Source organism: Megalobrama amblycephala, linkage group LG1 (genome assembly GCF_018812025.1).
Source record: "Megalobrama amblycephala isolate DHTTF-2021 linkage group LG1, ASM1881202v1, whole genome shotgun sequence".
NCBI classification, from domain to species: Eukaryota; Metazoa; Chordata; class Actinopteri; order Cypriniformes; family Xenocyprididae; genus Megalobrama; species Megalobrama amblycephala.
Genome location: NC_063044.1, coordinates 15,303,654 through 15,327,572, shown reverse-complemented (window position 1 = coordinate 15,327,572; position 23,919 = coordinate 15,303,654). Strand labels below are relative to the sequence as shown.

The 23,919-nt window shown below is 36.1% G+C and overlaps 1 protein-coding gene across 11 annotated transcripts in view; it reads left to right on the top strand.

Annotated features, from left to right (window-relative positions):
• Positions 1–23,919, top strand: part of spag9a (sperm associated antigen 9a) — a 36,803-nt gene that overhangs the window by 3,276 nt on the left and 9,608 nt on the right. For 5 of the 11 annotated variants that reach the window (XM_048183174.1, XM_048183143.1, XM_048183136.1 and 2 more), the window contains exons 2-20: positions 1,551–1,671; positions 4,456–4,526; positions 7,327–7,418; positions 7,621–7,771; positions 8,665–8,745; positions 12,302–12,461; positions 13,441–13,531; positions 14,397–14,518; positions 14,751–14,762; positions 16,257–16,314; positions 16,399–16,551; positions 16,797–16,851; positions 17,347–17,477; positions 19,667–19,723; positions 19,838–20,002; positions 20,199–20,328; positions 21,468–21,557; positions 21,796–21,948; positions 22,749–22,920. In XM_048183174.1, coding sequence (XP_048039131.1) covers positions 1,551–1,671; positions 4,456–4,526; positions 7,327–7,418; positions 7,621–7,771; positions 8,665–8,745; positions 12,302–12,461; positions 13,441–13,531; positions 14,397–14,518; positions 14,751–14,762; positions 16,257–16,314; positions 16,399–16,551; positions 16,797–16,851; positions 17,347–17,477; positions 19,667–19,723; positions 19,838–20,002; positions 20,199–20,328; positions 21,468–21,557; positions 21,796–21,948; positions 22,749–22,920 — 2,065 coding nt within the window. Of the gene's footprint in view, positions 1–1,550; positions 1,672–4,455; positions 4,527–7,326; positions 7,419–7,620; positions 7,772–8,664; positions 8,746–12,301; positions 12,462–13,440; positions 13,532–14,396; positions 14,519–14,750; positions 14,763–16,065; positions 16,096–16,256; positions 16,315–16,398; positions 16,552–16,796; positions 16,852–17,346; positions 17,478–19,666; positions 19,724–19,837; positions 20,003–20,198; positions 20,329–21,467; positions 21,558–21,795; positions 21,949–22,748; positions 22,921–23,919 lie in introns of all 11 variants that reach the window. The other 6 variants (XM_048183154.1, XM_048183187.1, XM_048183198.1 and 3 more) reach the window with 4 other exon arrangements.

Below are 23,919 nucleotides of genomic sequence, written 5' to 3'. Positions count from 1 at the left end.
GACACAGTGACAGTTAACTGGGATTATGAGCAATATGTCTGGCACATTCTCCAACCAAAACACAAATGAGCTGCATTAATCCCTGTGTGAACTGATACAGGATCTAGGATACATCCTATTATGACAGACTGGTTTCGCTTCCAGAAGAGTGACATAAGGTTGTGATCAATATTCACTGTGGTGAACATTGATCTCTTACTCGCCTTTCATCTCACCGAAAGTAAGTTTTAAGAATATTTAGGATCATGTTGTTTAGGTTTCAGGCCTAATGTGTTACATTTTCATACTGTTTAATATTTTCTTACTGAAAAATAATAGTCACATGTTGTAGCACTATGCTGTCCAGTGTTATTTTAGAAGTCGAATGTGACAAGAGCCATATGTTTGTTGATCTCTGTGCTCGGGGGGGCTGCTGAGTGAGTTTTGTGTGCCAGTGTGACGGGAACCTGAAGTGACACTGAAACAGCTCCTCTTTATCAGATGCTCTCACTGCACCAGGCTCTCCAGGAGACCCCTGTACTCCAGACATGAAGCATGTGTTCTGTAGGAGAGGGATTCCAATTAGGGAAAATGCGTCAAGATATTACTTCCAGGTCAAGGGATCCTTTGCTGTGACCAGGCTGAAAAACTCTTGCTGCTGGATTCAAACCGTATATTTCTTGTAAAACTTTGTCAGTGCATAATGCTCCTTTTTTTTTTTGCTGTTTTCACTTTACACTACTGTTCAAAAGTTTGGGATCAGTATGTTTTTTAAAAAGAAACTTCATTTAGGAACGATGCATTAAATTTATATTTTATATTTCATATATATGCGTTTCTTTTAAACTTTATTTTCATCAAAGAATCCTGTTGTTGTTAATTTGCTATCATTAAATAATTTATCTGCATTGTATCAATGTCTGTGATTTCTAGAGATCCGCATCAACATCGCGTCACATCGGTCAACCATTTATTGACATTTCACATCATAGACTTGTTTACATATGTATTTGTACAAAAGTTTGGATATAGTTCATTAAATGAAATCCTTTTCTGATTTCAAAACTTTTCTGCCTTTTAATGCTTCAGTCTTGATAGATTTGACATTTTAATCTTGTTCCTCAGCCTGTAAAAAGGACTTGTAAAAATCCATAAAATTGTAGATAACGTGTCAGGGTTTACACTTATTATCCTATTCTTGATTCTGTTTTTGATCTATTGTACTACCTCTAGAAATCATAAAGTGCTCAAAGTTTTCTACTTGTAGCTTTTAGTCTGTTAAGTGTGCAGTCAATATGCTAGCTAACTGAAGTTTACTTGAGCAGATATATGCATATAAAAATAGACCAAAAATATTGATGACTCATCGTAAAAAAATGTACAAGACTGAAATGTCCCCTTCCTTTAAATTAAAAATGCCACCAGAGTTGACTAGCAGCAAGTAGCAAATCACTGTCTATTCTGTTCATGTTGTAACAATTAATTAAATCCTGTAACGCCTGTTGGCTATTATAAAAAATAAATAAATATTATGCAATGTTTAATTTTTTCTTTGTGTTTTCTGTGAGCAGAAGTTCATTGAATTTGAAGATTCCCAGGAGCAAGAGAAGAAGGACTTGCAGAACCATCTGGAAAGCCTGGGATCACATTCCCGTCAGCTGGAGCTGAAGATCAAGAACTATGCTGATCAGAGTAAGAATCACATGCTTTTAATTTCTGTTCTCGTTTACTCTACTTCTTACTTCCATGGTCTAAAATTTTTTAGAACATGCGTCTTCTAGTAGGGCTGGGAAAGTGACCGGTTCTTCAATATTTAATGTGTTTGAATAAATCTTTCACATTTTTATGACAGCCACCATTTAAATTTTTATATTTAAAAATGAGTAGAAACATAATTGTCATTAAATATATTATTATAGAGGGTATGCACTTGATGTCACCTTCGGCCTGTGTGACTGAGTGGCAAAAAGAAAGAGTGGCAGCATTGGTTTTCAGCATGAACACACAAAACACATTCAAAACAGGAAAAAGAGTTTTGTGATTGACTGTACAAATAGATTTGACAAGAAATCTGAGGTATATTTTTACAGACTGCCAAAAGCTACTGAAAAAAGAAGCAAATGGATTGCTGCAGTTCACAGAAACATCTGGACTCCAGGCAGCAAAACATGGATTTGCAGTTATCATTTTGTCAATATGTTGAATTTTGGGGTAAAATCTTACCCTATATATTGAATTTGCTATATATTGAATTGACAACTCATCAATTAAATATTTACCATCTTATATTCTGCATAATTGAGTGTTTTAAATAAACACTAACAAAAACTATATTAGACTGGATGATATATTTAACATTAATATAAGTGACTCGAATTAACCATTTCTCACCCGGATTTAGACCTTCCTATATTGTATTTATATAAAGCGTTCACAGGCAAATTTGCTTTATGTACTTCCCTTTGTCAAAATCGGGCACATATAATGTCTGGAAACACGATTCCTGGCTGCATGTCAATATCCACTGGATCTTTGGTAAGTTGAAACAGAAACACTATTGAGTCCAGCCTTTAGTGTAAAAGTTTGTTTTACTCACATTTTCGCAGTTTTCCCTATTAAATCCAGTCATGCAATCCAGTCATCAAGTCCGGCTGAGGGGGCATGTTTGGGCGGGAAAGTGACATCAGTGCATACCGTCTATAACATTGTTATTATAAAAACTTCCTTATTTGTAATTTAAATGTAAGTAGCCTACAAAAGTTAATTGTAACCTTAGTTGAGAAATCTCTTCACTGAACGCTTGCACAGATACACACAGGAGCGTTTGAAAGCAGCCGCCTATCTAAGAGCATGTCTATTTACAATATGTTTTTGAAGCGTTGCTCATTGTAGGCAAATTACAGACATATCTGTTGAGCATGTGAACGCAATGGCCATTCAAAGGTGTTAAAGTTAGTCAGAATCTTCTGAAAATGCTAGGGGGAAATGCTGGTATCGTCACATTTTTAAAATTTCAGTACTGACTTGGTACCGAAGTACTTGTCAGCAAAAGTCCGGTGGGAGTGGCCTTGGATGGCAACATGCCCAGTGCATTATGGGTGTTGATGTTTTCCTACCTACAGTATTTGGCAAAAGGAAAGACAATAAGGTAATATTTTTACCTTTCTATTGTGTAGGCAGCCATGTTTCAGTGAAAGCCCCTTTTTTACCACTTTAATATAAAATGGATATAATCCATGCAATTTAGCTGTTTATATGAAGTATTGGTTTACAGTGTTCTTTACACATGGTCCATAATAGAGTACTGTCCCATGATTCAATCTCTCCTCAACCCATTCTACTGATCCCATTATTGACTGGCAGTGATAATGTACAGTTGCCCATTTGCACAGGAAAGAGCCGACATTTTCTTTGACTTCAACATATAGCTGTTTGATTCCTCATGGGCTGTGAGTCATTAATGTGAAAAGAAACAAATTTGAATTTGAATTATTGTCACAGCAAATATTTACACCCCTAGTAGTCTGGCTTTGTGTAAGAGAGTTTAGTTTGGTTTTGAATTAATGTGATTAATCGCTTCAGTCTGATTAAATGCAGTGTTTCCTGTGGCCCTGAATAGCATTACCCATGTTCTGTTGTTCAAAAACATGTGGTAAAAAAGGGGTCAGTTCAGACCGAGTGTGCGCGTTCAGATCGCCCTGTGCTCCAAAAGATGCCTGTGGGTGATAATGATATTAGGCAAGCACCCATACATGCTAATTATGGCTGTCTGCTGTTTTAATCTGGCACTAATTAATTAATTCTGACATTAATTAATAGTGAATTGCCAGCAAACACTTGTCTGAGATTTGAACTGGATATCAGTTCTACTTGAAATCACTGTGCTGAAATTAAGTATGTAGTAGACAATGAATTACTATAGCCGGTTTGATGGTTGGATGCATTGGGCAGTTCTGCTGCAGGCTTAGATTTAAACCTGACAGCTAAAAATGGGTTATGTCTTTGTGTCACCTCTTAAATCAAGCCTGTTTAATGTCCTCTGTGAATATCCTCTCTACAGAACTGCAAATGTTTTTATAGGCCTCACTGAAAGCATAAGCTTTGCCCACTCAGCCTAGCTTAAAATCTGGTTTCAGGCCAGTTTAAAGTGGCAAGCTCACTCACATGGTTTTACAGTTTTACGCCGGGTCGTCTTTGGTCATATGGGATGTTCTAACCTGTGTTATGATGATGACTGGAATAATTAGCCTCGTTTCTCTGTCCTCATTTACTTCTAGGCTCCTCGTTGCATGCAATGAGATAACACGCCTAAATATTCTCTTTCAAAGTTTTTTAAAAGCAGTTGATTTGTAAAAAAAAAAAAAGACACTTGTGAGTACTTATGAACTGAACTACAACTCTAAAATATTTGCAAAGCACTCTTGTACTGCTGAACTATCATGCTTAATTTAATCTTTCTTACTCTTTATTTCTCAGTAAGTCGATTAGAGGAGCGAGAGGCTGAACTCAAGCGAGAGTATAATTCCCTTCACCTGCGTCACACAGAGGTAAGGGAGAGAGCAAATTCAACACTAAGTAAATGGCATAGGCCATGCACACTTTAAGAGTGACAACCATGTTTTAAAGGTGCAGTGTGTAAATTTTAGTGGCATCCAGTGGCGCTCACCGCAGTGCATAGAGAAGCTACGGTGGCCGTCTGGCCGACACAAGACAGATGTCGTCATTTGAGATGGCAGAGAGTAGTCAGTCTAAAAAAAACAGACAACTACTACTACTACTACAACTTCTTTGTGCGTATTCAATGTAGTGACGATGCAAGCTGCCTCTAAAAACACAAACAATTTAGAAGAATAACAACATAGTGACGAAACGCGCTCTGTAGAGCAGTTTGTCCATTTAGGGCTGCTGTAGAAACATGCTGGCGCATAATGATGACTTGACATGGAGGGGGGACTATTCTAAGGTAATAAAAACATAACGGTTCATTATGTAAGGTGTTTATACACCACTCAAAACATAGTTATTTATATTATATTGCATTTCTGTCAACAGATCCTCCCAAATTTTACACACTGCACCTTTAAAGTCTGCATGAAACATAAGTTGCAATGGTCTTTTCTTCCCTATTGTGAGTTATAAAAAGTAATGATGTGCACGGATGAATCATTTATAATAAATACTGCAATATTTCATTAAAAAAACAAGAACTGTCCATTTTGATTTTAAAGTGGCTTTAATACAGTCAATTTAAATTAAAATACACTACTGTTCAAAAGTTGGGGGTTAGTAAGCTTTTTTTTTTTTTTTTTTAAAGAAAAGCTAAATTCGGTTGTCAATTCACCTTTTAGTGCTTAATTCTATTCTGTTCTGTTCACACACAGTTCAGTAACTTAAGGGAATAACAACCGAATTAACTCCTGAAAAATGCAGGTAGTGGCAACCACATTTACAAAAATACTACGCATTTAATACTAAAATGTGTACGCAGTCTAACTGAGCAACTAGTTGGAACGACATGAGGGTGAGTACGTAATGAAATTTCATTTTTGGGCGAACTAACCCTGTAATGACATATTAACGTGCATCAGAAATGTTTCTCCCTTCTGTGTGGAAAAAAACAGGGAAAGCGTTACTAGCTTTGACTCAATCGTGTTGCCAGATCTTGATAGAAAAACAGTGAACAAGAACAAGCCCACAATAAACCAAAATAAATCCAAAAGCTTTATTCTGAAAATAAGACCAAAATATCGCGACCCACACCAGCTCACTTTAATAACTCTGTAAACTCAATAGCTTAAACTCAAGCTTAAACAACAAGCTCAAAAATGCTTATAATAAGTGGACATGGCAACACTGAAAGAGCACGCTCTGTGACGCAGCCTTTAAGCATGCCTAAAACACAACACCTCCGTCAACTGTGCTTTAGTTGAAATCGCTGAGCATGATGAGTCTTTTATCGCTATAAGATTTCTTTGGTAAGAATAGCGAAGACCAAACACGCGAGACGGCAGAACATTGCTATGGTTACCATGCTGTCAATCATAGCCGTTTCATAATGATAATTTACTTAGCTCAAGCCTGTATTTAAATGCGGTTGTTTCTCGTGAAACTTTACAGTGTGTACGTGGCCTTATTCGGCAAGGATGGAATAAATTGATAAAAATGTACAATTATAATATTACAAAAGATTTCTGTTTCAAATAAATGCTGTTTCTTTGAACTTTCTATTCATTAAAGGCTCCTGAAAAAATGTATCATTGTTTCCATAAAAATATTAAGCAACTGTTTTCAACACGGATAATGATAAGAAATGTTCAGAAATATCAGAATGATTTCTGAAGGATCATGTGACACTGAAAACTGGAGAAATGATGCTGAAAATTCAGCTTTGATCACACAGCTTTGATTTACAATACAAAACAATTCTTTTAAATTGTAATAATATTTCACATTCCTGTTTTGGTGTATTTTCGATCAAATAAATGCAGTCTTGGTGAGCAGAAGAGACTAATCTTACAACCCAAACAAAACTGGATTAATCATTTAGGGTGTGTTCACACTTGTAGTTCGGTTCGTTTGGTTAATTTGGTCCGGACCAAAGAAGAAAAAAAAACATTTAGTCCTGGTCCGATTAGTGTTCAGATTGGCAATTTTATCACCGAACCAAAAGATACCGAACCTAAAGGCATAGGGATACATTCACAACGTGATTGGTCGGATTTTATGACGTATTGCCTATTTTGAGACAGAATTTACCGAACATCCAAAACAATGCTGTGTGCTGAGGTAAATGTGCTCGTTGTGTGTGTAGCCTGCATGTGATGGTCTTTTGGCCAGCTGGGAACTCGTGAAGAGCTTATAAAATGTGTAAAGTAACTTAGTCAAAACAGCGGCGGGAATCCATCCGTCACACAAACAATCTGCTGCATGGAGACGCGCGTCTGATGCCTGCGATGGGCAAACTCGCGACTATGACGAGAAAAACCGACATGCGTGAGGATTCTGTCCTTTTTAGGGTCTCGTCTTCCTGTTTTTGGTTCGTTTACATGTCTTTGGTCCATGTTGCGTTCATATATCATTCGAACCGCACCAGAGTTCGTTTGGAAGCGGACCGAGACCCATCTTTTCAGCGGTCTCGGTGCGCACCAGGGTTCGGATGGCAGCGTTCACATATGTTCAAATGAACCGCACTAACCGAGCAATTGCACCAGGGTTCGTTTTAATCGAACCAAACATGACAAGTGTGAACGCACCCTTAGAAGAGAATTTACAACTACATTTAGCTGTAGAGTCTCTTACTGCAGCTCTTAAATTAATCCACCTTCTTTTTGTCCGTTTGTTCCACAGATGATCCACAACTACATGGAACATGTGGAACGGATCAGGCTGCAGCAGACAGGAGGAGAGACCTCTGACACGGGAACGCTGGGCCGAGTTCGGTAAGACGGACATAATCCTATCTGTGCTAGACAGAAATGTCATGTAGTTGACTGAGAACTGGCAAACCGATTCAGAAGCAGATTGCTTATATAGATTGAAATAAATTTAGAACAATGGCTAATTGCACTCCGCATTTATTTTAATATATCATGCAGTTTAGCTTATGTCATGATTTTTAACCCTCTTTTTTGTTTTTTAAAGGAAAGAGCGGCCCTTGTCTCTGGGAGTCTTTCCCATGTCTGGCGGGAGCACTTCTCTGACACCTGACGTCCAGGGCAGAGCCGAGACTCCTGGGACGGAGGGCTGGAGGTTCAACAATCTCAGTCATCAGCGCTCTAACGCCAGCCTCAAGGTACAATAACGGCCCACATCATTTTCTACTGAGACACTAAGACAAATGTCGAGGGAATTTACACTAGCACATGAAAAGCATTTAGAATTGTTTACTAGATAATAATTCATTTAATAGACAAAAGTTTTGAAATGACTCTGGGAAGAGAGGATCATAGATACGTACATGTTTAGCTTTGTTTTGTGTGGATATCCTCTGAAACAAGAGCTGTTTGTGTAATGATAAATGTTTGCTGGTGGATAGGGAAGAAAATATGAGTGGTGGTTCGTCGACGGATGTTGCCACGGAAACATTAGGCAGTCATGACGCATTTTCAAGCATCTTGTAACATCGACAGTGACCCATTTTAACAAATTTACTACAGGTTTAAACAAGATTTAAGGGATTTAACTGCATTAGTTAAACAACCTCAGAGTCCCTGTATTAACAATATTCCTTTGACCTATTTTTTTTTTTTTTTTTAGGATAGGCTGTTGTAAGCTTGTTTTAAGGATGTTTAGATAATTATATTTCAGTCTAATATGAAATGTGAAATATTTTCAGAATAACTGCATATAAAAAAAAAAAAGGTTTGAATTGGACAAATATGTTCAATCATACAGAACATTCACTCATAATGTTACAGCCATTTTTCTTTATGTGAACTGATGCTTCAACATCCACGTTCACCTCCATGAAACATGGCAACATTAAGAATTTGAAGCTCTCTTGAATGTATCGCTGCTTTAAATGTTCCCATGCACAATAATGTTATGTTAGAGTTGTGTTTTCCCACCCACCAATGCTAGATCACAGCACAAACACAAACACATGTGAGCACTGTTGTGTTTTGTGTTGTGCCAGTGTTGCAAACAAATATAAGATGCCACGTCCCAATTTTCTTGTCCAAGCAGTTGGAAGCAGAGGACGCTCCAAAGAACAGGGAGGGTAAGGATGTTCTGGAGGCTTGGGATTCGCTGGCAAACGACTGCAAGGTAGCAAGGCTCCGTGCCGGCGGACAGTGTGTAGTGCAAATCACTGTTGTCCTCTATATATTAGTCAGAAAGTTTATTCACAGAACCATGTCTGGTGTTTTAGCTGCATGCAACTACAAAGATGTTGAACGTTCAGATTCATAATAAATGCTAATTAAAAAGAGCATGTCAAAATGACCTTTAGTTACCAGTAATCTAGGATATACACTGCCTGGACAAAAAAAAAGTCACTGTTTGGATTTTAAGGCAAATACTTAAGAATCATCACTGTAATCCATTAATAGATTATGTTTCTAGCATGTTTTATGTTTGGCAACGGTTCTTTTAACCCTAAAAGATGTAGTGTGTAGCTTTTCATTTCTTAAACAACCATATAGGAAGACACATCATGGTCATATTCCAGCACAGGATGACAATGTCAAGATTCACCAGGCTCAAATTGTGAAAGAATGGTTTTGAGGGAGCATGAAGAATCATTTTCACACATGAATTAACACCTCTGAGTCCAAACCATAGACTGTAAAAAAAAAAAAAAAAAAAAAGATGGACGACGCACCTTCACTCTCTTCCATTGTAGTAACTGAAGCCGGCTAGTGTGTCAATAGTGCTGACATCTTGAGTCTCGAGTCTGCGCAGTAGTGAGCACGAAGTGGAGCAGCGATATCAAGGTCCTGCCCAAACTCCCGCAAAATCGGTTAATACTGCAGAATAACATTATTTTGGTGTGAAATAAACCATTCTGGAAATGTAGCAATTAAAGTTAAAGCGCTAATCTCCTCCCGAAGAGCCAGAAAAAAGTCTGTTGGTGCTTCAGTGACGACATCTCTCAGAGAAGCTGTAATCTCAGCTGTCAATCATGACGTGAAAACCTGTGTTTTTATAGCATCAAATAACTAACTAAAAACAAACTTATTTAAAGAACGAACACTTGAACTAACATCAGTGTGATTTAAAAACTGCCTAAAATGACAGAAACCATCTTTGGAAGAAAAAATATTTGACATTTGACTGTTTAGTTTGTCTCGCGTTCATTACATTTCATGGAGAGGGCGGGGTTTATGACCTATACTGCATCCAGCCGCCTGGGGGCGATCGAGACACTTTGGCTTCACTTTTCAGGACTCGTGTGGCACGCTTGGTCCAGACCTTAAATTCAATATTGAAAGTCATTGGGATGTGCTGAAGGAGACATTACAGAGTGCTCACCTCTTGCATTGTCAATACAAGATCTTTTAAAAAAAATTTATGCACCTCTTGATGGAAATAACATCACAACATTTATTTCTATCAGGAGGTGCATCATTTTTTGGTCAAGATCTTGTATTGACCATGCAAGAGGTGAGCACTCTGTAAAGTCTCCTCCAGCACATCCCAATGACTTTCAAAGAATTTAAGGTCTGGACTCAATTCATGTGTGAAAATGATCCTTCATGCTCCCTCACAACCATTCTTTCACAATTTGAGCCTGATGAATCTTGACATTGTCTTCCTGGAATATGGCCATGATGACCACACTCCATCTGTTAGGGCTAAAAGAACCAAACATAAAACATGCTAGAAACATAATAATCACTGTAATAATGATCCATCCATAGACTCTTAAGTACTTACCTATTAAAATCCAAACAGTGACTTTTTTTTTTTCGCTGGGCAGTGTAGTTGCATACAGCTAACGCATGCTGTTAATTTCGCTTTCACCGCATGCCATTTCAGTTTCACGCTGTCTTAGATTTCATTATTCATTCACATTTTTTTTAATCAAAATGGTAGCTGATAGTGTTGCTTGTCTTTAGTTTTAACACACATTGTAGCTATTATTTCGTTTTAACCTGTGTTGTTTGGGAATGTTACTTTTAAAAGAAATGTTACATTTATTTCTTTACTCCTGATAAAAGTAACTCTGTTAGATTATTTTGAGTAGTGGAAAGTAAAGTTAGTTTTGTATTATTTTGGCTAAAGTGTGTGGGTATGTAAAACAAAAAAAGTTAGCAATAAAATTTTTCAATTTTAGTAGGTTACATTTATTTTATTCATTCTATTGAATGAGAAAAATAGAGGGCGTGGCTTGTTTTTCCCTGGGGGAATTGATTGGATCTAGAAAATGGGCGTTCCATTCAGACTGACAGTTGGAGGGGATGTTCTACCCAGGCTGATATCAAACTGATATCATCAGAGAAGGAAGGCCATTCCAGAGGGGAAGTACTTTTTCAGATTTTGATCAAAAATTACAAAGACAAAAAAAAAAAAAGTTTTGGGATTAAATTGCTCGGATGATTTGTTCACCACGAGACTAGTAATATGCACTATCAAAGTAGATGGGGGGGTCAATTTTGATTTCTTGCTGACTTTAACATGCTACCCCCAACACTTGGCTTTAATGTAGCTTTTCTTTTTTCTGTTCTATAAATGACTGCATTGATTTCAGTTGTTGTATTCACAGCAATACTTTTAACTTATTTCATTATTCATTTGTTAATGGTTTGCTTTGTTGTTTGGGGTGTGTTGTGTGTAAATGCTAAATCTCTCTGTGTTGCAATGTGTTTTTGTCGAGATTGACCGATAATTGGTTTAGGTGATTTTTAAAAACTTTTTTTTTTTTTTTTCCAGTTCTTTAACATTGGTAAGGTATTCACAGATAAATCACTTATTTCATGAATTGTTTGGATAAAATTATAAACTTGTATATACATTTTTATTAAACATCAAAGTTACAAAACAACTTTGCATGATTATAAAGACAACAGTATTATTATAATATTATTATGCATACACTTTTGCATTGTTCTGTTATTATTAAAACCATTTTTTATAATTGTTTCTGTATTAATATTTTTTTTTATTATTGTCAAAAAGTAAAATTGGTTCTGCATATAAACTTATAGCTTATACAATTTTTAAATGTATTTCCTAACAATTAACCATCAATGTTACAAAACAACTTTGCATGTGTATAATAACATAACATTATTATTATGCATAATTTTAAATACATTTTTTTAATAATTATTTTTTATTATTGTGTCTAAAAGCATAAAGTAAACAATATTTGAATTCGTTTCTGGATATCAGACAGTTAAAAAATAATCTGTATCAGTCAATCTCAAAAAAAGTTTTTGGTGTTCTAATCACTGTTCTGTGTTGTTTTGTTTTGTTGTTATTTGTGTATCTTGTGAGCTTTCTTACAGTAGCATCAATGAGCTGTCTAGTGTTTCTCTTGTTTTTACAGTCTTATTCTATTTTCATACCTTTATCCTGAACTGACACTGATTTATCTAGTTATTATTTGACACCAATTTCATAATCCTCTTTTCAAATAAGTTTGATGACGTCTACAGTGCCAGCAGTTATGAATATTATTCATTATATTTTTCATTGTGTCTGTCCTGTGTGTGTGTGTGTGTGTGTGTGTGTTGGTCTCACCTCAGGTTGTTTAATGTGCAAGGATAAGTCAATATCCCTAACCCTCTAAGCTTTCATGTTTTTCATGCTCTTCTCTGTCCCTGAGCTGTGACCTCTGACCTTCACGTAATGATCATTGTGCATTGAATGATTTCAGGATGAGCTGTCTGACCTCAGCCAGGGTGGCTCAAAGTCTGTCACTCCCATGTCCACTACGGCCTCTGACCTGGCCCTGGACTCTCATCGAGAGGATGGAGATGGATTCTGGAAGAACACAGAGGTTCAGGCTGTTCCCGGGACCAGGAGCGTCTCTGCGGGTTAGACACTCTTTTACTGTGGATGGAAAGCATCAACGGAAGTTTAAATAACTCTAAAATTGCAGAATGTTATGCAAATGGTGCTTCATTTATTGTTTTACACTACCATTCAAAAGTTCGGGGTTGGTAAGTGTTTTTAAAAAAACATTTTTTAATGTTCTTTTGCTCACCAAGGCTGCATTTATTTGATCAAAAATACAGTAAAACAGTCATATTGTGAAATATTATTACAAGTTTTAAAATGTAATTTATTTCTGTGATTTTTCAAAGCTGAATTTTCAGCATCATTACTCCAGTCTTCAGTGTCACATGATCCTACAGAAATCATTCTAAAATGATAATTTGATGCTCAAGAAACATTTATGATTATTATCAATGTTGAAAAGAGTTGTGCTGCTTCATATTTTTGTGGAATCCATGATAAATATATATATCTTTCAGATTCTTTGATGAAAAGAAGGTTGAAAAGAACAGCATTTATTTGAAACAGATTTTTTTTGTGACGTTATAAATGTCGTTACTGTCACTTTTGATCAATTTAATGCGTCCATGCTGAATGGAAGCTTACTTACCCCAAACTTTTGAACAGAAATTTGTCATTTACATGTACAGTTATGAACTTGGCAGACACTTTAAAGCAACTACATTGCATTCAAAGTACAATTGTTTTTGCGAATTCATTCTCTACTGATTGAGCTACATGAATATATACTAATATAAGATGCAATTCAGGAATAAACTCTAGCAACCATGTATTGTTTTACAGGAAAATACAAAACTGTTCCTCAGTCAGAATTTACACTACCTAATGTGCTTTTCAGACCTTGTTATCAAAAGAACAATTTCACTCACTCTTGACAAGAGTTTACTATGAGTAATATGATACAAGCATGAGTACATATTGCAGATCACTTGTTAAATGCATTGAGTCCCCAGAACAAGACAGACAAATATGTAATTGTCCATTCTGATTATTCAGGTCTGGCTGATAATGAGGAGAAGTCAGATGTTCAGGCCATTATTGAGTCCACCCCAGAGCTGGACATGGACCTCGGATATAAAGGTGCAAGGTAACCAAAAAATCAAACACTGTGTCTGAAACATTTGAATGTGTCTATGATGCCCAGAAATGCTGTTTAGTTAGGCAGTGTACAAGGTTTTAGGTTTTGTTAGAGATAACCAGTGTTGGAGTAACTCATTACAAGTAATGTGCATAATGAAATCAGAGTAAAGTAATGCATTACTTTATAAATTTAATATTTGAGTTACTTTTTTAAAAAAGTAATGCACATTACTTTTCATTTTAAAGCAGTACTGAATTAAAATTCTCTCTCTTCTCCATAACATAGTCACTTACACATGCACACTCACTTGTGTGCGCAAGAACAGAGAAAATGTATGAAAGTAACAAAACACATTACTTTCAACTTTCAATAAAAAGAGAATTGTACAGTAGGTAATAATGTAAAGTTAAGAGATCTTTTGTATGGCATACTTAGCTCTAGGGGTCAGGAAACATTGTAAGTGCTCAGAATAGAATAATATTCTAAATGTGTTTTTAAAAGAAAACGAAGGTGTATGTTATATAGGCTATGTTGTTAAATGCATTACTGCTTTAAACACAAAGAATTCTCAGTAAAAACTCCTGCAAAGCCTGGAAGAGAGCAAGCCTCAGCCAGGTGAGATAATGAAACTGAAAAGTAATGTAACAATTACTTTCCATAAAGTAACTAAGTAATGTAATCAGTTACTATTTAAGCGAGTAACGCAATATTGTAACGCATTAAAAGTTAACTTTCCCAACAATGGAGATGACACCAGTTTAATAGGATTCTCTAAACTGAACTGAGTAACTGCAGTGTTACCCTCTCAGAAGAAATCCAATGCTGGCATATATTTGAATGATATAACATGCTTGTTGCTGATGTGTTGAAGTACCCCGACCCGAGGGATTGAGAACATGGCGTTTGACCGCAACACGGACTCTCTCTTTGAAGAAGTGTCGTCAGCAGGCACAGGTTTGATTGGAGACGTGGATGAAGGAGCAGATCTGTTGGGTGCGTTTATTGCTGTTCATTTTCAGATATTGAAGAGAAAAGCGTATTACACAAACATGACATTTTTACCTGAGCTTGATTTTTCGAAACATTAAATGTGTGTAATTTCCATCATAATGAGATGAGCTCTGTGATATAGTGGCACAGTCCCATGATGCTCTGCTCTGCATGTTGAACTGACCCAGATTTCTCTCTCCATGCCCTGTTGTCCTGTTCTTCCCTCTAACCGCAGTGGAGTACTCCGGTGTGTATGACATCCTTGCTTCTTTATGTCATAGAGTCGGCATCTTTTCCTCTTTTTCACTTAGCATCATTCTTAGCATCTAAATCTTCCATTAATATGTCTTCATACTTTCCCCTTTAACTAAATCATGGTGCCAGCCATATGGGTTTGGACTAGAGCAGCAACATATGAACATTTTTACCTAATGTCCTTATTTTCAACTATATGTAGCACACATTGCAGTGCTAGTGTTATTCTCAAGGCCACACAGAATCTGCTGACGTTTTCACATTTTCTGAAGTAATTATTATAGAAATCTTCTGTGGATTTACATATGATAAAGTTTGTGAAACAGGGCTATATATATAGTAGTGTTTTGTAATACTATTACAATTTATAATAACTGTTTTCTATATGAATATATTTTAAAATGTAATTTATTTCTGTGATGTCAAAGCTGAATTTTCAGCATCATTACTCCAGGCGTCAGTGTCACATGATCCTTCAGAAATCATTCTAATATGCTGATTTGATGATCAAGAAACATTTCCTATCATTATCAGTGTTGAAAACAGCTGTGCTGCTTAATATTTTTTGGAGACCGTGGTACAGTACAGTACTTACTTTTTTTTTTTTTTCAGGATTCTTTGATGAATAAAAAGGTTAAAAAACAAACAAACAAAAAACAGCATTATTTATTTGAAATAGAAATATTTTGTAACATTATAAATATATTTAATGTTGCTTTTGATCAATTTAATATGTCCTTTCTGAATCAAAGTATTAATTTATTTAAAAAAAAATCATACAAACCCCAGACTTTTGAATGGTGGCATATATATTATATGTATTTTAAAAGGCAAGGCACTTTTAAAAGGTAAAACACTTTTTATCAGAAAATATTGATCATCTGATGAGTCAAGAACAGTTTTCAAATACTTTTTGCAAATAAATAATGTGCATTACATGTTTGAAAGATTTAATCTTTCAATTTAGTCATAAAGGCATTGTAACTTACACATTTTGAGCATCCCTAAAATTTCGTTGAGCTAATTTTCGTAGCTCAAAAATCATTTTATACCCCCAAAATTACTTAAATTACCCAAGTCAGCAGTAATATTAAATAATCTTGGCATGGATTCAGTGTGGGCCTAGTTATATATCTAATCTAAATGTGGTAGAATAGTCGTGCTGATCTGTCAGTGGACTCTCCACTCTTTCCAGCATCTCTCTTGGTTTTTCTGTGACCTGTTAACTCTCACCTCACAGCTGTCCATTCCTGTTTCACTCTCCATGTGTCTGTCTCTCTGTCGAACACATGCAGTGCATGCGCTTTCACATCCGAGTCTTTCCGGTAAGACCCTTCATATGGCCTGTCCAACCTAAAAACACAGGGCACATAAAACTCATCTCAAACGTTTTGGATTTGTGAACAGTGTTTTTATCATCAGATCATTGCAGTTGTCATCAGTTTGCGCTGGTTTTACTGTAATCATTTTGTGTTGTATTTTGCAGGCATGAGTCGTGAGGTGGAGAATCTTATTCAGGAAAATGTTCAATTGCTTGAGACGAAGTGAGTCAAGTTTTTTTGCTTTTTACAGTTTATTTCCTGTTTTATGTGGCTTTGTTGTTGATGCCATATTGTTTGTGTGCACAGAAATGCATTGAACGTGGTGAAGAATGATCTGATCGCTCGTGTGGATGAGCTCTCCTGTGAGAAGGAGGTTCTTCAGGGGGAGCTGGATGCGGTTTTGCTGGCCAAAACCAAACTAGAGGAGAAAAACAAGGAGCTGGAGGAGGAACTCAAAAAGTGAGTCATTGCTTTGTCCAAATAAAAAGCCAAAGGGGTGCATTTATATGTAGTTTTCAAGGTCTAGTTATCATGCAGTAGTACAATAAATCAAACGTTACATATTCAGGTTAGCAGCCACAGGTGATGTTTATCACATTAATTTGTGTGTCTTTTTCATAACATGCTACTTGGACTGAAATGTGTAACTAGACTGTACAAATGCAGTGAAAATTAGGGACTCATAAAAATATTTTATAACACAGAGTGAAAGTGGAGACAGAAGTTGCCAAACAGAACAATAATAAAGACGAAGATGAGGTGAGTATTATTATATAAATATTATCATGTGATCATCTGACTGAAGACTGGAGTAATGATGCTGAAAATTCAGCTTTGATCACAGAAATCAATTATATCAAAATATATTAAAACAAAAAGAAATTGGAAAAATATTTCACAATATTACTGTTTTTACTATATTTTTGATAAAGTAAATACAGCCTTAGTTAGCAATAAGAGACTTCTTTCAGAAAAGTTAATAAACTTTACTGAACTAAACTTTTGAACGGGATTGCATATTTCAGTTCCTCTGAAGCCACATGATAGTTTTGTGTAAATATAACTTGTTTGACACAGAAATTGTTGCTAATACATATTCAGTCTACATTTTAGGTGATTTGTTCCATTGCTAGTTTGGCAAATTATATTATTATATTTCAAAACATCAAATGACAGCTAATACATGTTGAAATAATAATTGCTAGGCCCATATGAGTGTGTAACTTTGTGTCCTCTTTCGTTGGGTTTCCGCAGAGCGATGTGCCCACAGCTCAGAGGAGAAGGTTCACGCGGGTGGAGATGGCTCGAGTCCTGATGGAACGAAATCAGTACAAGGAGAGACTGATGGAGCTGCAGGAGGCCGTCAGGTGGACAGAAATGATCCGGTAAACGTTTCACTGTAACACAGTACTGTAAAGAAAGGATATTTAATCTTTAAAGTGCCCCTATTATGCTTCTTCGGGTATTACCTTGCATGTAGTGCGTAATATGGCTGTTTGTGAATGTAAAAGGTTTGCAAAGTTTCAGAGATCAAAATGCACGACAAAGTTATTGTCGCCTAAAGGAAAGAAGCTATTCTGAACTGCCTGAAATGAGTTGTCCGTAATTCCAGTCAAAAATTGACTGAGCTACACCTGTTTGAAGTCTATAGAGTCAGCAAAGGCCATTTTGAGAAAAATCGATTTAAAGTTTTCTGAAGGTTACAAAACAGAATCACCTAGCCTAAAACTATACCTTAAAATCCCTGGTAATACTACCAAATTTGTCACAAATTTATTCAAAACCCATATCTATAGGAAAAAATTACTTTTTTTTTCCATGATTCCACAATTGTTTGATTAACATTAATGAAACGGACAGCCTATATATATTAAGACCTACTGTATCACACAGATCTGATATAATGTTACACATCAGATGTTTTTCCACAACAGTTAACCAAACATTCGCTTAAAGGTGCAGTATGTAATATTTTCTGTCTGCTAGAGGTCACTAGAGGCCTATTCAAAACAAAGGCGTAGCTTGATGACGGCAAGTTTGAGCGCGGAATCTTGGGACATGTGGTCTTTACCTCAACGGACGGTGAAAAAGAATAGGGATTGGACTCGGGAAGAAATCATGTTCATGGATGCGATTATTAACGCTACTGTAGTATGAAGCAGAGCAGGACCGAGTGTTGTGGAGCTGAATGAGGCCGCTGGAGTGATTAGACAACACTCTTATTATGCCACAGTCGCCGGCACCGCTTTTCCGGTCATGAGTATGAGGTAACGCAGCTCTGTTTATCATATTAGATACATTTGAGTGTGTTGAAAATGATGTTATAACCTTACTCTGTGCGTTCACTCGGCGGCTACTGTGAAACACTTGTTACACACTGCAGTAAGATAGATCGATTCTAGAATATCATATTAAATGCTGGATGGCTTGTGTTGATAAATGGCATGCAATTAATTTGGAGAAAATGCTGTATTACTGTTATTAGAAATAAAGCTGCATCTGATTATACTATGTTAGCTACTTCACAAAATAGTGTTTTTTCATGGTAAAGCATGGTACTCGCAAAAAATCAAGAAAATTAGATTTAAACAATAAGACTAAATGTGTTGAGCTATATAACAACAATTGGTTTTCTGTCTATAAATATATCAAAACAGTTGTTCCCTTGTCTATTAAAACGTTTAATATATTAAAGCGTCTTTGTTGTTTCCATGGTTTCTACAAAATAAAACCAGAAACCGAGAGTAACGTGAGTATGACGCAATTGACAGGCGGCGACTCACACGTCCCGGAGCATTGGTTAAAATTGCAATTTTCTCATGATTTACAAATAGTTGGAAATATTTGGGATATTGTAAGTACTCAAGTGAACAAAATATATAACAATGGCCTAGTGGTTTTTGGATATTTTCTGCAAAAATATTACATATTGCACCTTTAAAATATAATAGATTATGTTTGCATGAATACTCGCCAATTTTTTGAAATACTGTAATTCTGTGTATGTGTATATCATAATCGCGGCGTCTTTGTGAGCGCTTCAGATCTGTCAGTCAGCGCAAAAAAGATTTCATCAGCATGAGTTTGAAAATCACATTTCGTTGGTTCAGATTCATGCCATTGAAAATTAACTATGAATTTTCACAAAGTTGAAATAAAGATACTTTTAGATGTTTTAATTGCGATTTGGGGCATTGGGATCGCTAGATAAAGGCTTAATGAACTCATTTTTGTGAAAACCTCAGTTTTTACCAAAATTGACATTTTTCGTTTGTGGTTCGAAATTAGCCCGTCCGCATTCTGACTCATTTTGACTGCACAGGTCACAAATATTTGTTAGCACAGCAGCCAAACGAACCACATCTATGATGTTACTGTTTTGTTTATTTCTGCTGTCTTTAGTGTCCGACCAGACCCTCTTTTTTACGCTCAACTTGAGCTCCGTTCTCATACTAATTGTCCAAGAAAGTAGGCCAGTTTTTCTGGCTCATGAGCAAAAACCCCACGGTGCCACACAGAGACACATGTCTGGTTGCTCACGGCTCTCCTACAGTGATGTCTTGTTTTTTCACAGAGCTTCAAGGGAGAACTCTGAAGTTGCAGAGAAGAAGAGATCAAGCATCAGGCAATTGTAAGACCTTTTATCTCAACTGCTCTTGAAAATTCATCCTCATCCATGCTAGTCCTTCAGATCACAAATGCGAGCTCGGCCTGTTCACATCCATCTCTCCGTGTCCTGTTCCAGCTTCAGTCGCCTGTTCAGTTCCTCCAGTTCCTCAACATCCAGCAACACATCGAGAGGTTTACCGTCCAACGTCAAGTACAACCCACCCAGCATCATGAAAAAGAGCAACACCTTCTCCCAGTTTCCCAGAGAAAAATCCAAAGCATTCGACTTCCTCAAAGAAGAGTAACTCTTCTGTTTTACCTTGTCAAAAATATTGAACAATTTTACTAATTTTATGTCTGTTGAGAGCCATTTAGATCTAGAAACTTCATATGAAGATGTTCTCGTCTGGCATCACACAGCACATCAAACTCAATTCATCATGCGCTGATCTCCTCCTCTCTTTGTTTTTTTTTTTTCTCTGTTTTTTTGTCATTAGGGTGGACTCGGGTGGTTCTCTGTCCCGACGGGAACAGAAGCGTGCCCAGTACCAGCATGTGAAAGCCCACATGCAGAAAGAGGATGGCAGGGTGACCGCACATGGCTGGAGTCTCCCAGGCAAATGCAAGGCAAGAGACCTACATCTTGATAGATAGATAGATAGTTCAATTATTTGTCCCCAGAGAGGAAATTTGATAGTGTATAATCACAAACAGGCAGTGATTTTTGTCTTAAAATGTATTTTATTTTATTTTTTATTTTTTTATTTTATGAAACACATTTATTTTATTTTTTTGGTAAAATATCTATAATTGAACTGTTATCTTTTTCTTAAAGGGGTCCTATTATGCTAATTTACAGGTTCATAATTTTGTTTATGGGGTCTACTAAAATACATTTACATCATTTAATGTTCAAAAAAATATTTTTTCTTATAAATTCCATTATTCGTATAATTTATAATTGCAGGACCTGTTTTCACCCTCTGTCTGAACGCTCTTGTAGTTTTGGTTTCTTTAAAACCTGCCTTCCGAAACACACAGTCTGTTGTGATTGGTCTACCGCTTAGAGCGTGTGTCGGAAATGCAACTTTATTTTTAAGGATTAATCTGTTTTTAATTTACAGTGAATTTACTTTTTTTAATTTAGAGTTTATTCAATTTCTGTAGTATTTCTGTACGTAAATAATACTGTTAGACCTACCAAATTCAATTCAAAGTTTGAAATCAAGCTTCATTGTGCTATGTGTAAAAACACAAATACACAGAGTGAGCAAACATATAGGTAAGATAATTGTAATTAAAATAGGAATCCCCCCTATTTTGAGTTTAATTGATATTGTTGGTTAAACAAAATACAGTACTAGCATTTGGCATTTAGTCATGTGACGTTATGTTCTCTGCGTCACATCATTAATTTAGTCATTAATTTTAGTTAAGATATGCTATGATAAATTTGAACATGGTTTTTTATCCTTATTTTACATGTATAGACTTTAATGGAACATTAGGTCATGAATATTTGCTTCAAAAGTAATTTTTGACTTTTGATTTTAAAATTTATAGGAAAAAATGTGTACAAACCCTGTTTTATATGATTTATTTTTATTTGTTGTTTTTTATTTTATTTTGTTTTATTTTGTTTTTATCTTGTCTTATGTGATATTTAAAAACACTGCAACATTTGACTTTACTTAATTTTATTAATTCCATATTTTCTACATTTATTTTAAATATCTATAATTGTACTGTTATCCTGTTCTGCTTAGGTTGCCAATGGTGGCCATGCAGAGAACAAAATAAACCTACCTGTTCCTGTGTGTCTCAAGCCACTGGAGCAGAAAGATGCTTCTATGAAGGTGAGGGCTTGAAGGAAGGTAATTTAGTGAGGAAAGACGAAGTATGAATGGTTTGAAAATCATAATTACATTAAATATGAAAATAATTGAAATCAGACCATACTGCTGTTTCAGTTTTCCTGTGCATTTCGCTTCACTTATTCAGGTTCACAACCTTCGCCAGACCTTACTTTGCTGATATATGAACTCCTGTTGTCAACCTCTAATATATCTATTTTTCTGATTTTCCCCTGTGCAGCTCCTGTGTGCAGCTGGAGTGAACCTCTCAGGTGGGCGGTCATGTGATGGAGGCTCTGGCATCTCTGGTGAAGAGTCTACGGTGGAGACTGACACCTCCAAACAGAGGAAAGGCTCTCAGAGCAGCCTAGATCAGCTGGAGCAGGAACCTAAAGTAAAATATTTCGATAAACATGGAAAACATGAACTTGTTTGAAGTACAAGTGCTTGATGTAGAAATTAGACAAAGCGCATTCAGAAATCATCATGGTCATGGCATCAAAAGTACGAGCTCATTAATAGCCGCCCATATTTACATAACCTGTTTGGAATGTAGAATCTTGGTGAGTGTGTTACTTAGCCTAGCCAATCATAAAAAAAACCTTTTATATATAGAAACTACATACAGAAAGGCACAGTGGCACAAACCTATAAATCAGAGAGAGGGTGGAAAATCAAAATCGGTAATAATTTAGTTTTTAATGACTACATTGTACATTGTAAATGGATTTTAACAAATTAAAATGCTACGAAAGTGTAGAATATGGGTCCTTTAAACTAGGCATTTGGGCTTGAATTCCCATGAGGGAGTCAAAAATAAACATAATTTAAAGGGAAAACAAGTTTATTTGGCATACACTCTGTAAAAAAACAAAACAAATTTACACAGTAAAAATTTTCATTGAAACAGTAATATACCATAAAAACAATGCATTCTGGGTAACATTTAAAAACAGTATTTTTTTACCCCATTGGCAGACATTTTTGCTTGTTCTACACGTAAAGTTGCATATATTTTTCAGAAAACAACACTTGTTATCTTATGTCATTTTGCTTCTCAAGTCATTGCATCTTGATTTTAAGGATGTTTGAGGATATTTGTACTGGAAAACAAGACAAAATACTGAGTTTTTGCAGTATAATAAATATTTACAGTATTAGTTCTCCATGCAGTGCTATTCTCTGTATTGACAGGAACAGGAACGGGAGCAGACGGTGCATGTGGAGATGTCCAGTCGTGTTTGGATCTGTACGAGCACTCACTCCTCCACGAAAGTGATGGTCATAGATGTGACACGGCCTGACGACCTGCTGGACAGCTTCTACGTCTGTAACTCATGTGTGCTGTGTATCGCCAGTGTACCAGGTCAGAATTGTACATCCCTTATAACATGCATATTTGTACACATCATCTTTTGTACACTCATGTTTCTTTCAGTCATGGGCATAAATAGTTTATAATTATATCTTGATAAACAAATACAAAATGTAAATGGTATCATTGAACTAGGGCTGCGTGATTTGGACAACATTAAGACATGATTTAAGACATCCAGGCAAAAAGAAGAACAGAGACCACACTCTGATTCCAGCAGAAAGTTACTTTTTAAGCGTGACCTCTTTACATGAAACCAACTCTGACCTTTTTCAGTGTTCAAACTTAGAGAGAGTGCATTGACTTTGTACTTTGACTTTGAAATTTGGGTCAAACCTCATTTTAGTCCGCATTACACTTGGTCTACATTACGGATTTCGTAAGTTGTACTGTATCTTTTAACATACCTTTTAATGTTCATCCAAGTTTTTTGAGATGTATGTATACATGTTGTATTAAAGTGCAAGAAAAGATTTGCACTCTGTGCTTCAGCAATCTGTCACGTCACATTTAAGAGCATCAAAACGCCATTTATTGTTAGATTTTTATGATAAAATGGACAGAATTTGAAAGAGGAGACTTTATTTCTTATCAAAAGTGATTATTGGATAGGAAGCTCCCTACAAATAATGCATTTTGCAGGAATAAAGCGTTCACCAGGCAACCTTGGCTTGAACCTGCTTTAACATCACTATTTTTTAACTGTTAATTCGTTATTTTTGCATTAACTCGCCTTAAATTCAACACGAGATTTTCTTCACACACAGCATGAGTTGCAGTTTTTCCACCCCCTTTCGATTGACAGGATATAATTGGCCCTGATCATCGGTTGTTTTAACAGTCGGCCGATGGCCTGTAGCTGATACCGATTATGGCCGATACGTTGGTGCATCTATAGTTTTGTTGCTTGCAATTCTGCAGATAATTGAATGGCAACAAAGTAAGTGAAATGATTGCAGTGCTAAGTATGATGTGGCAAAGCCAATTGTA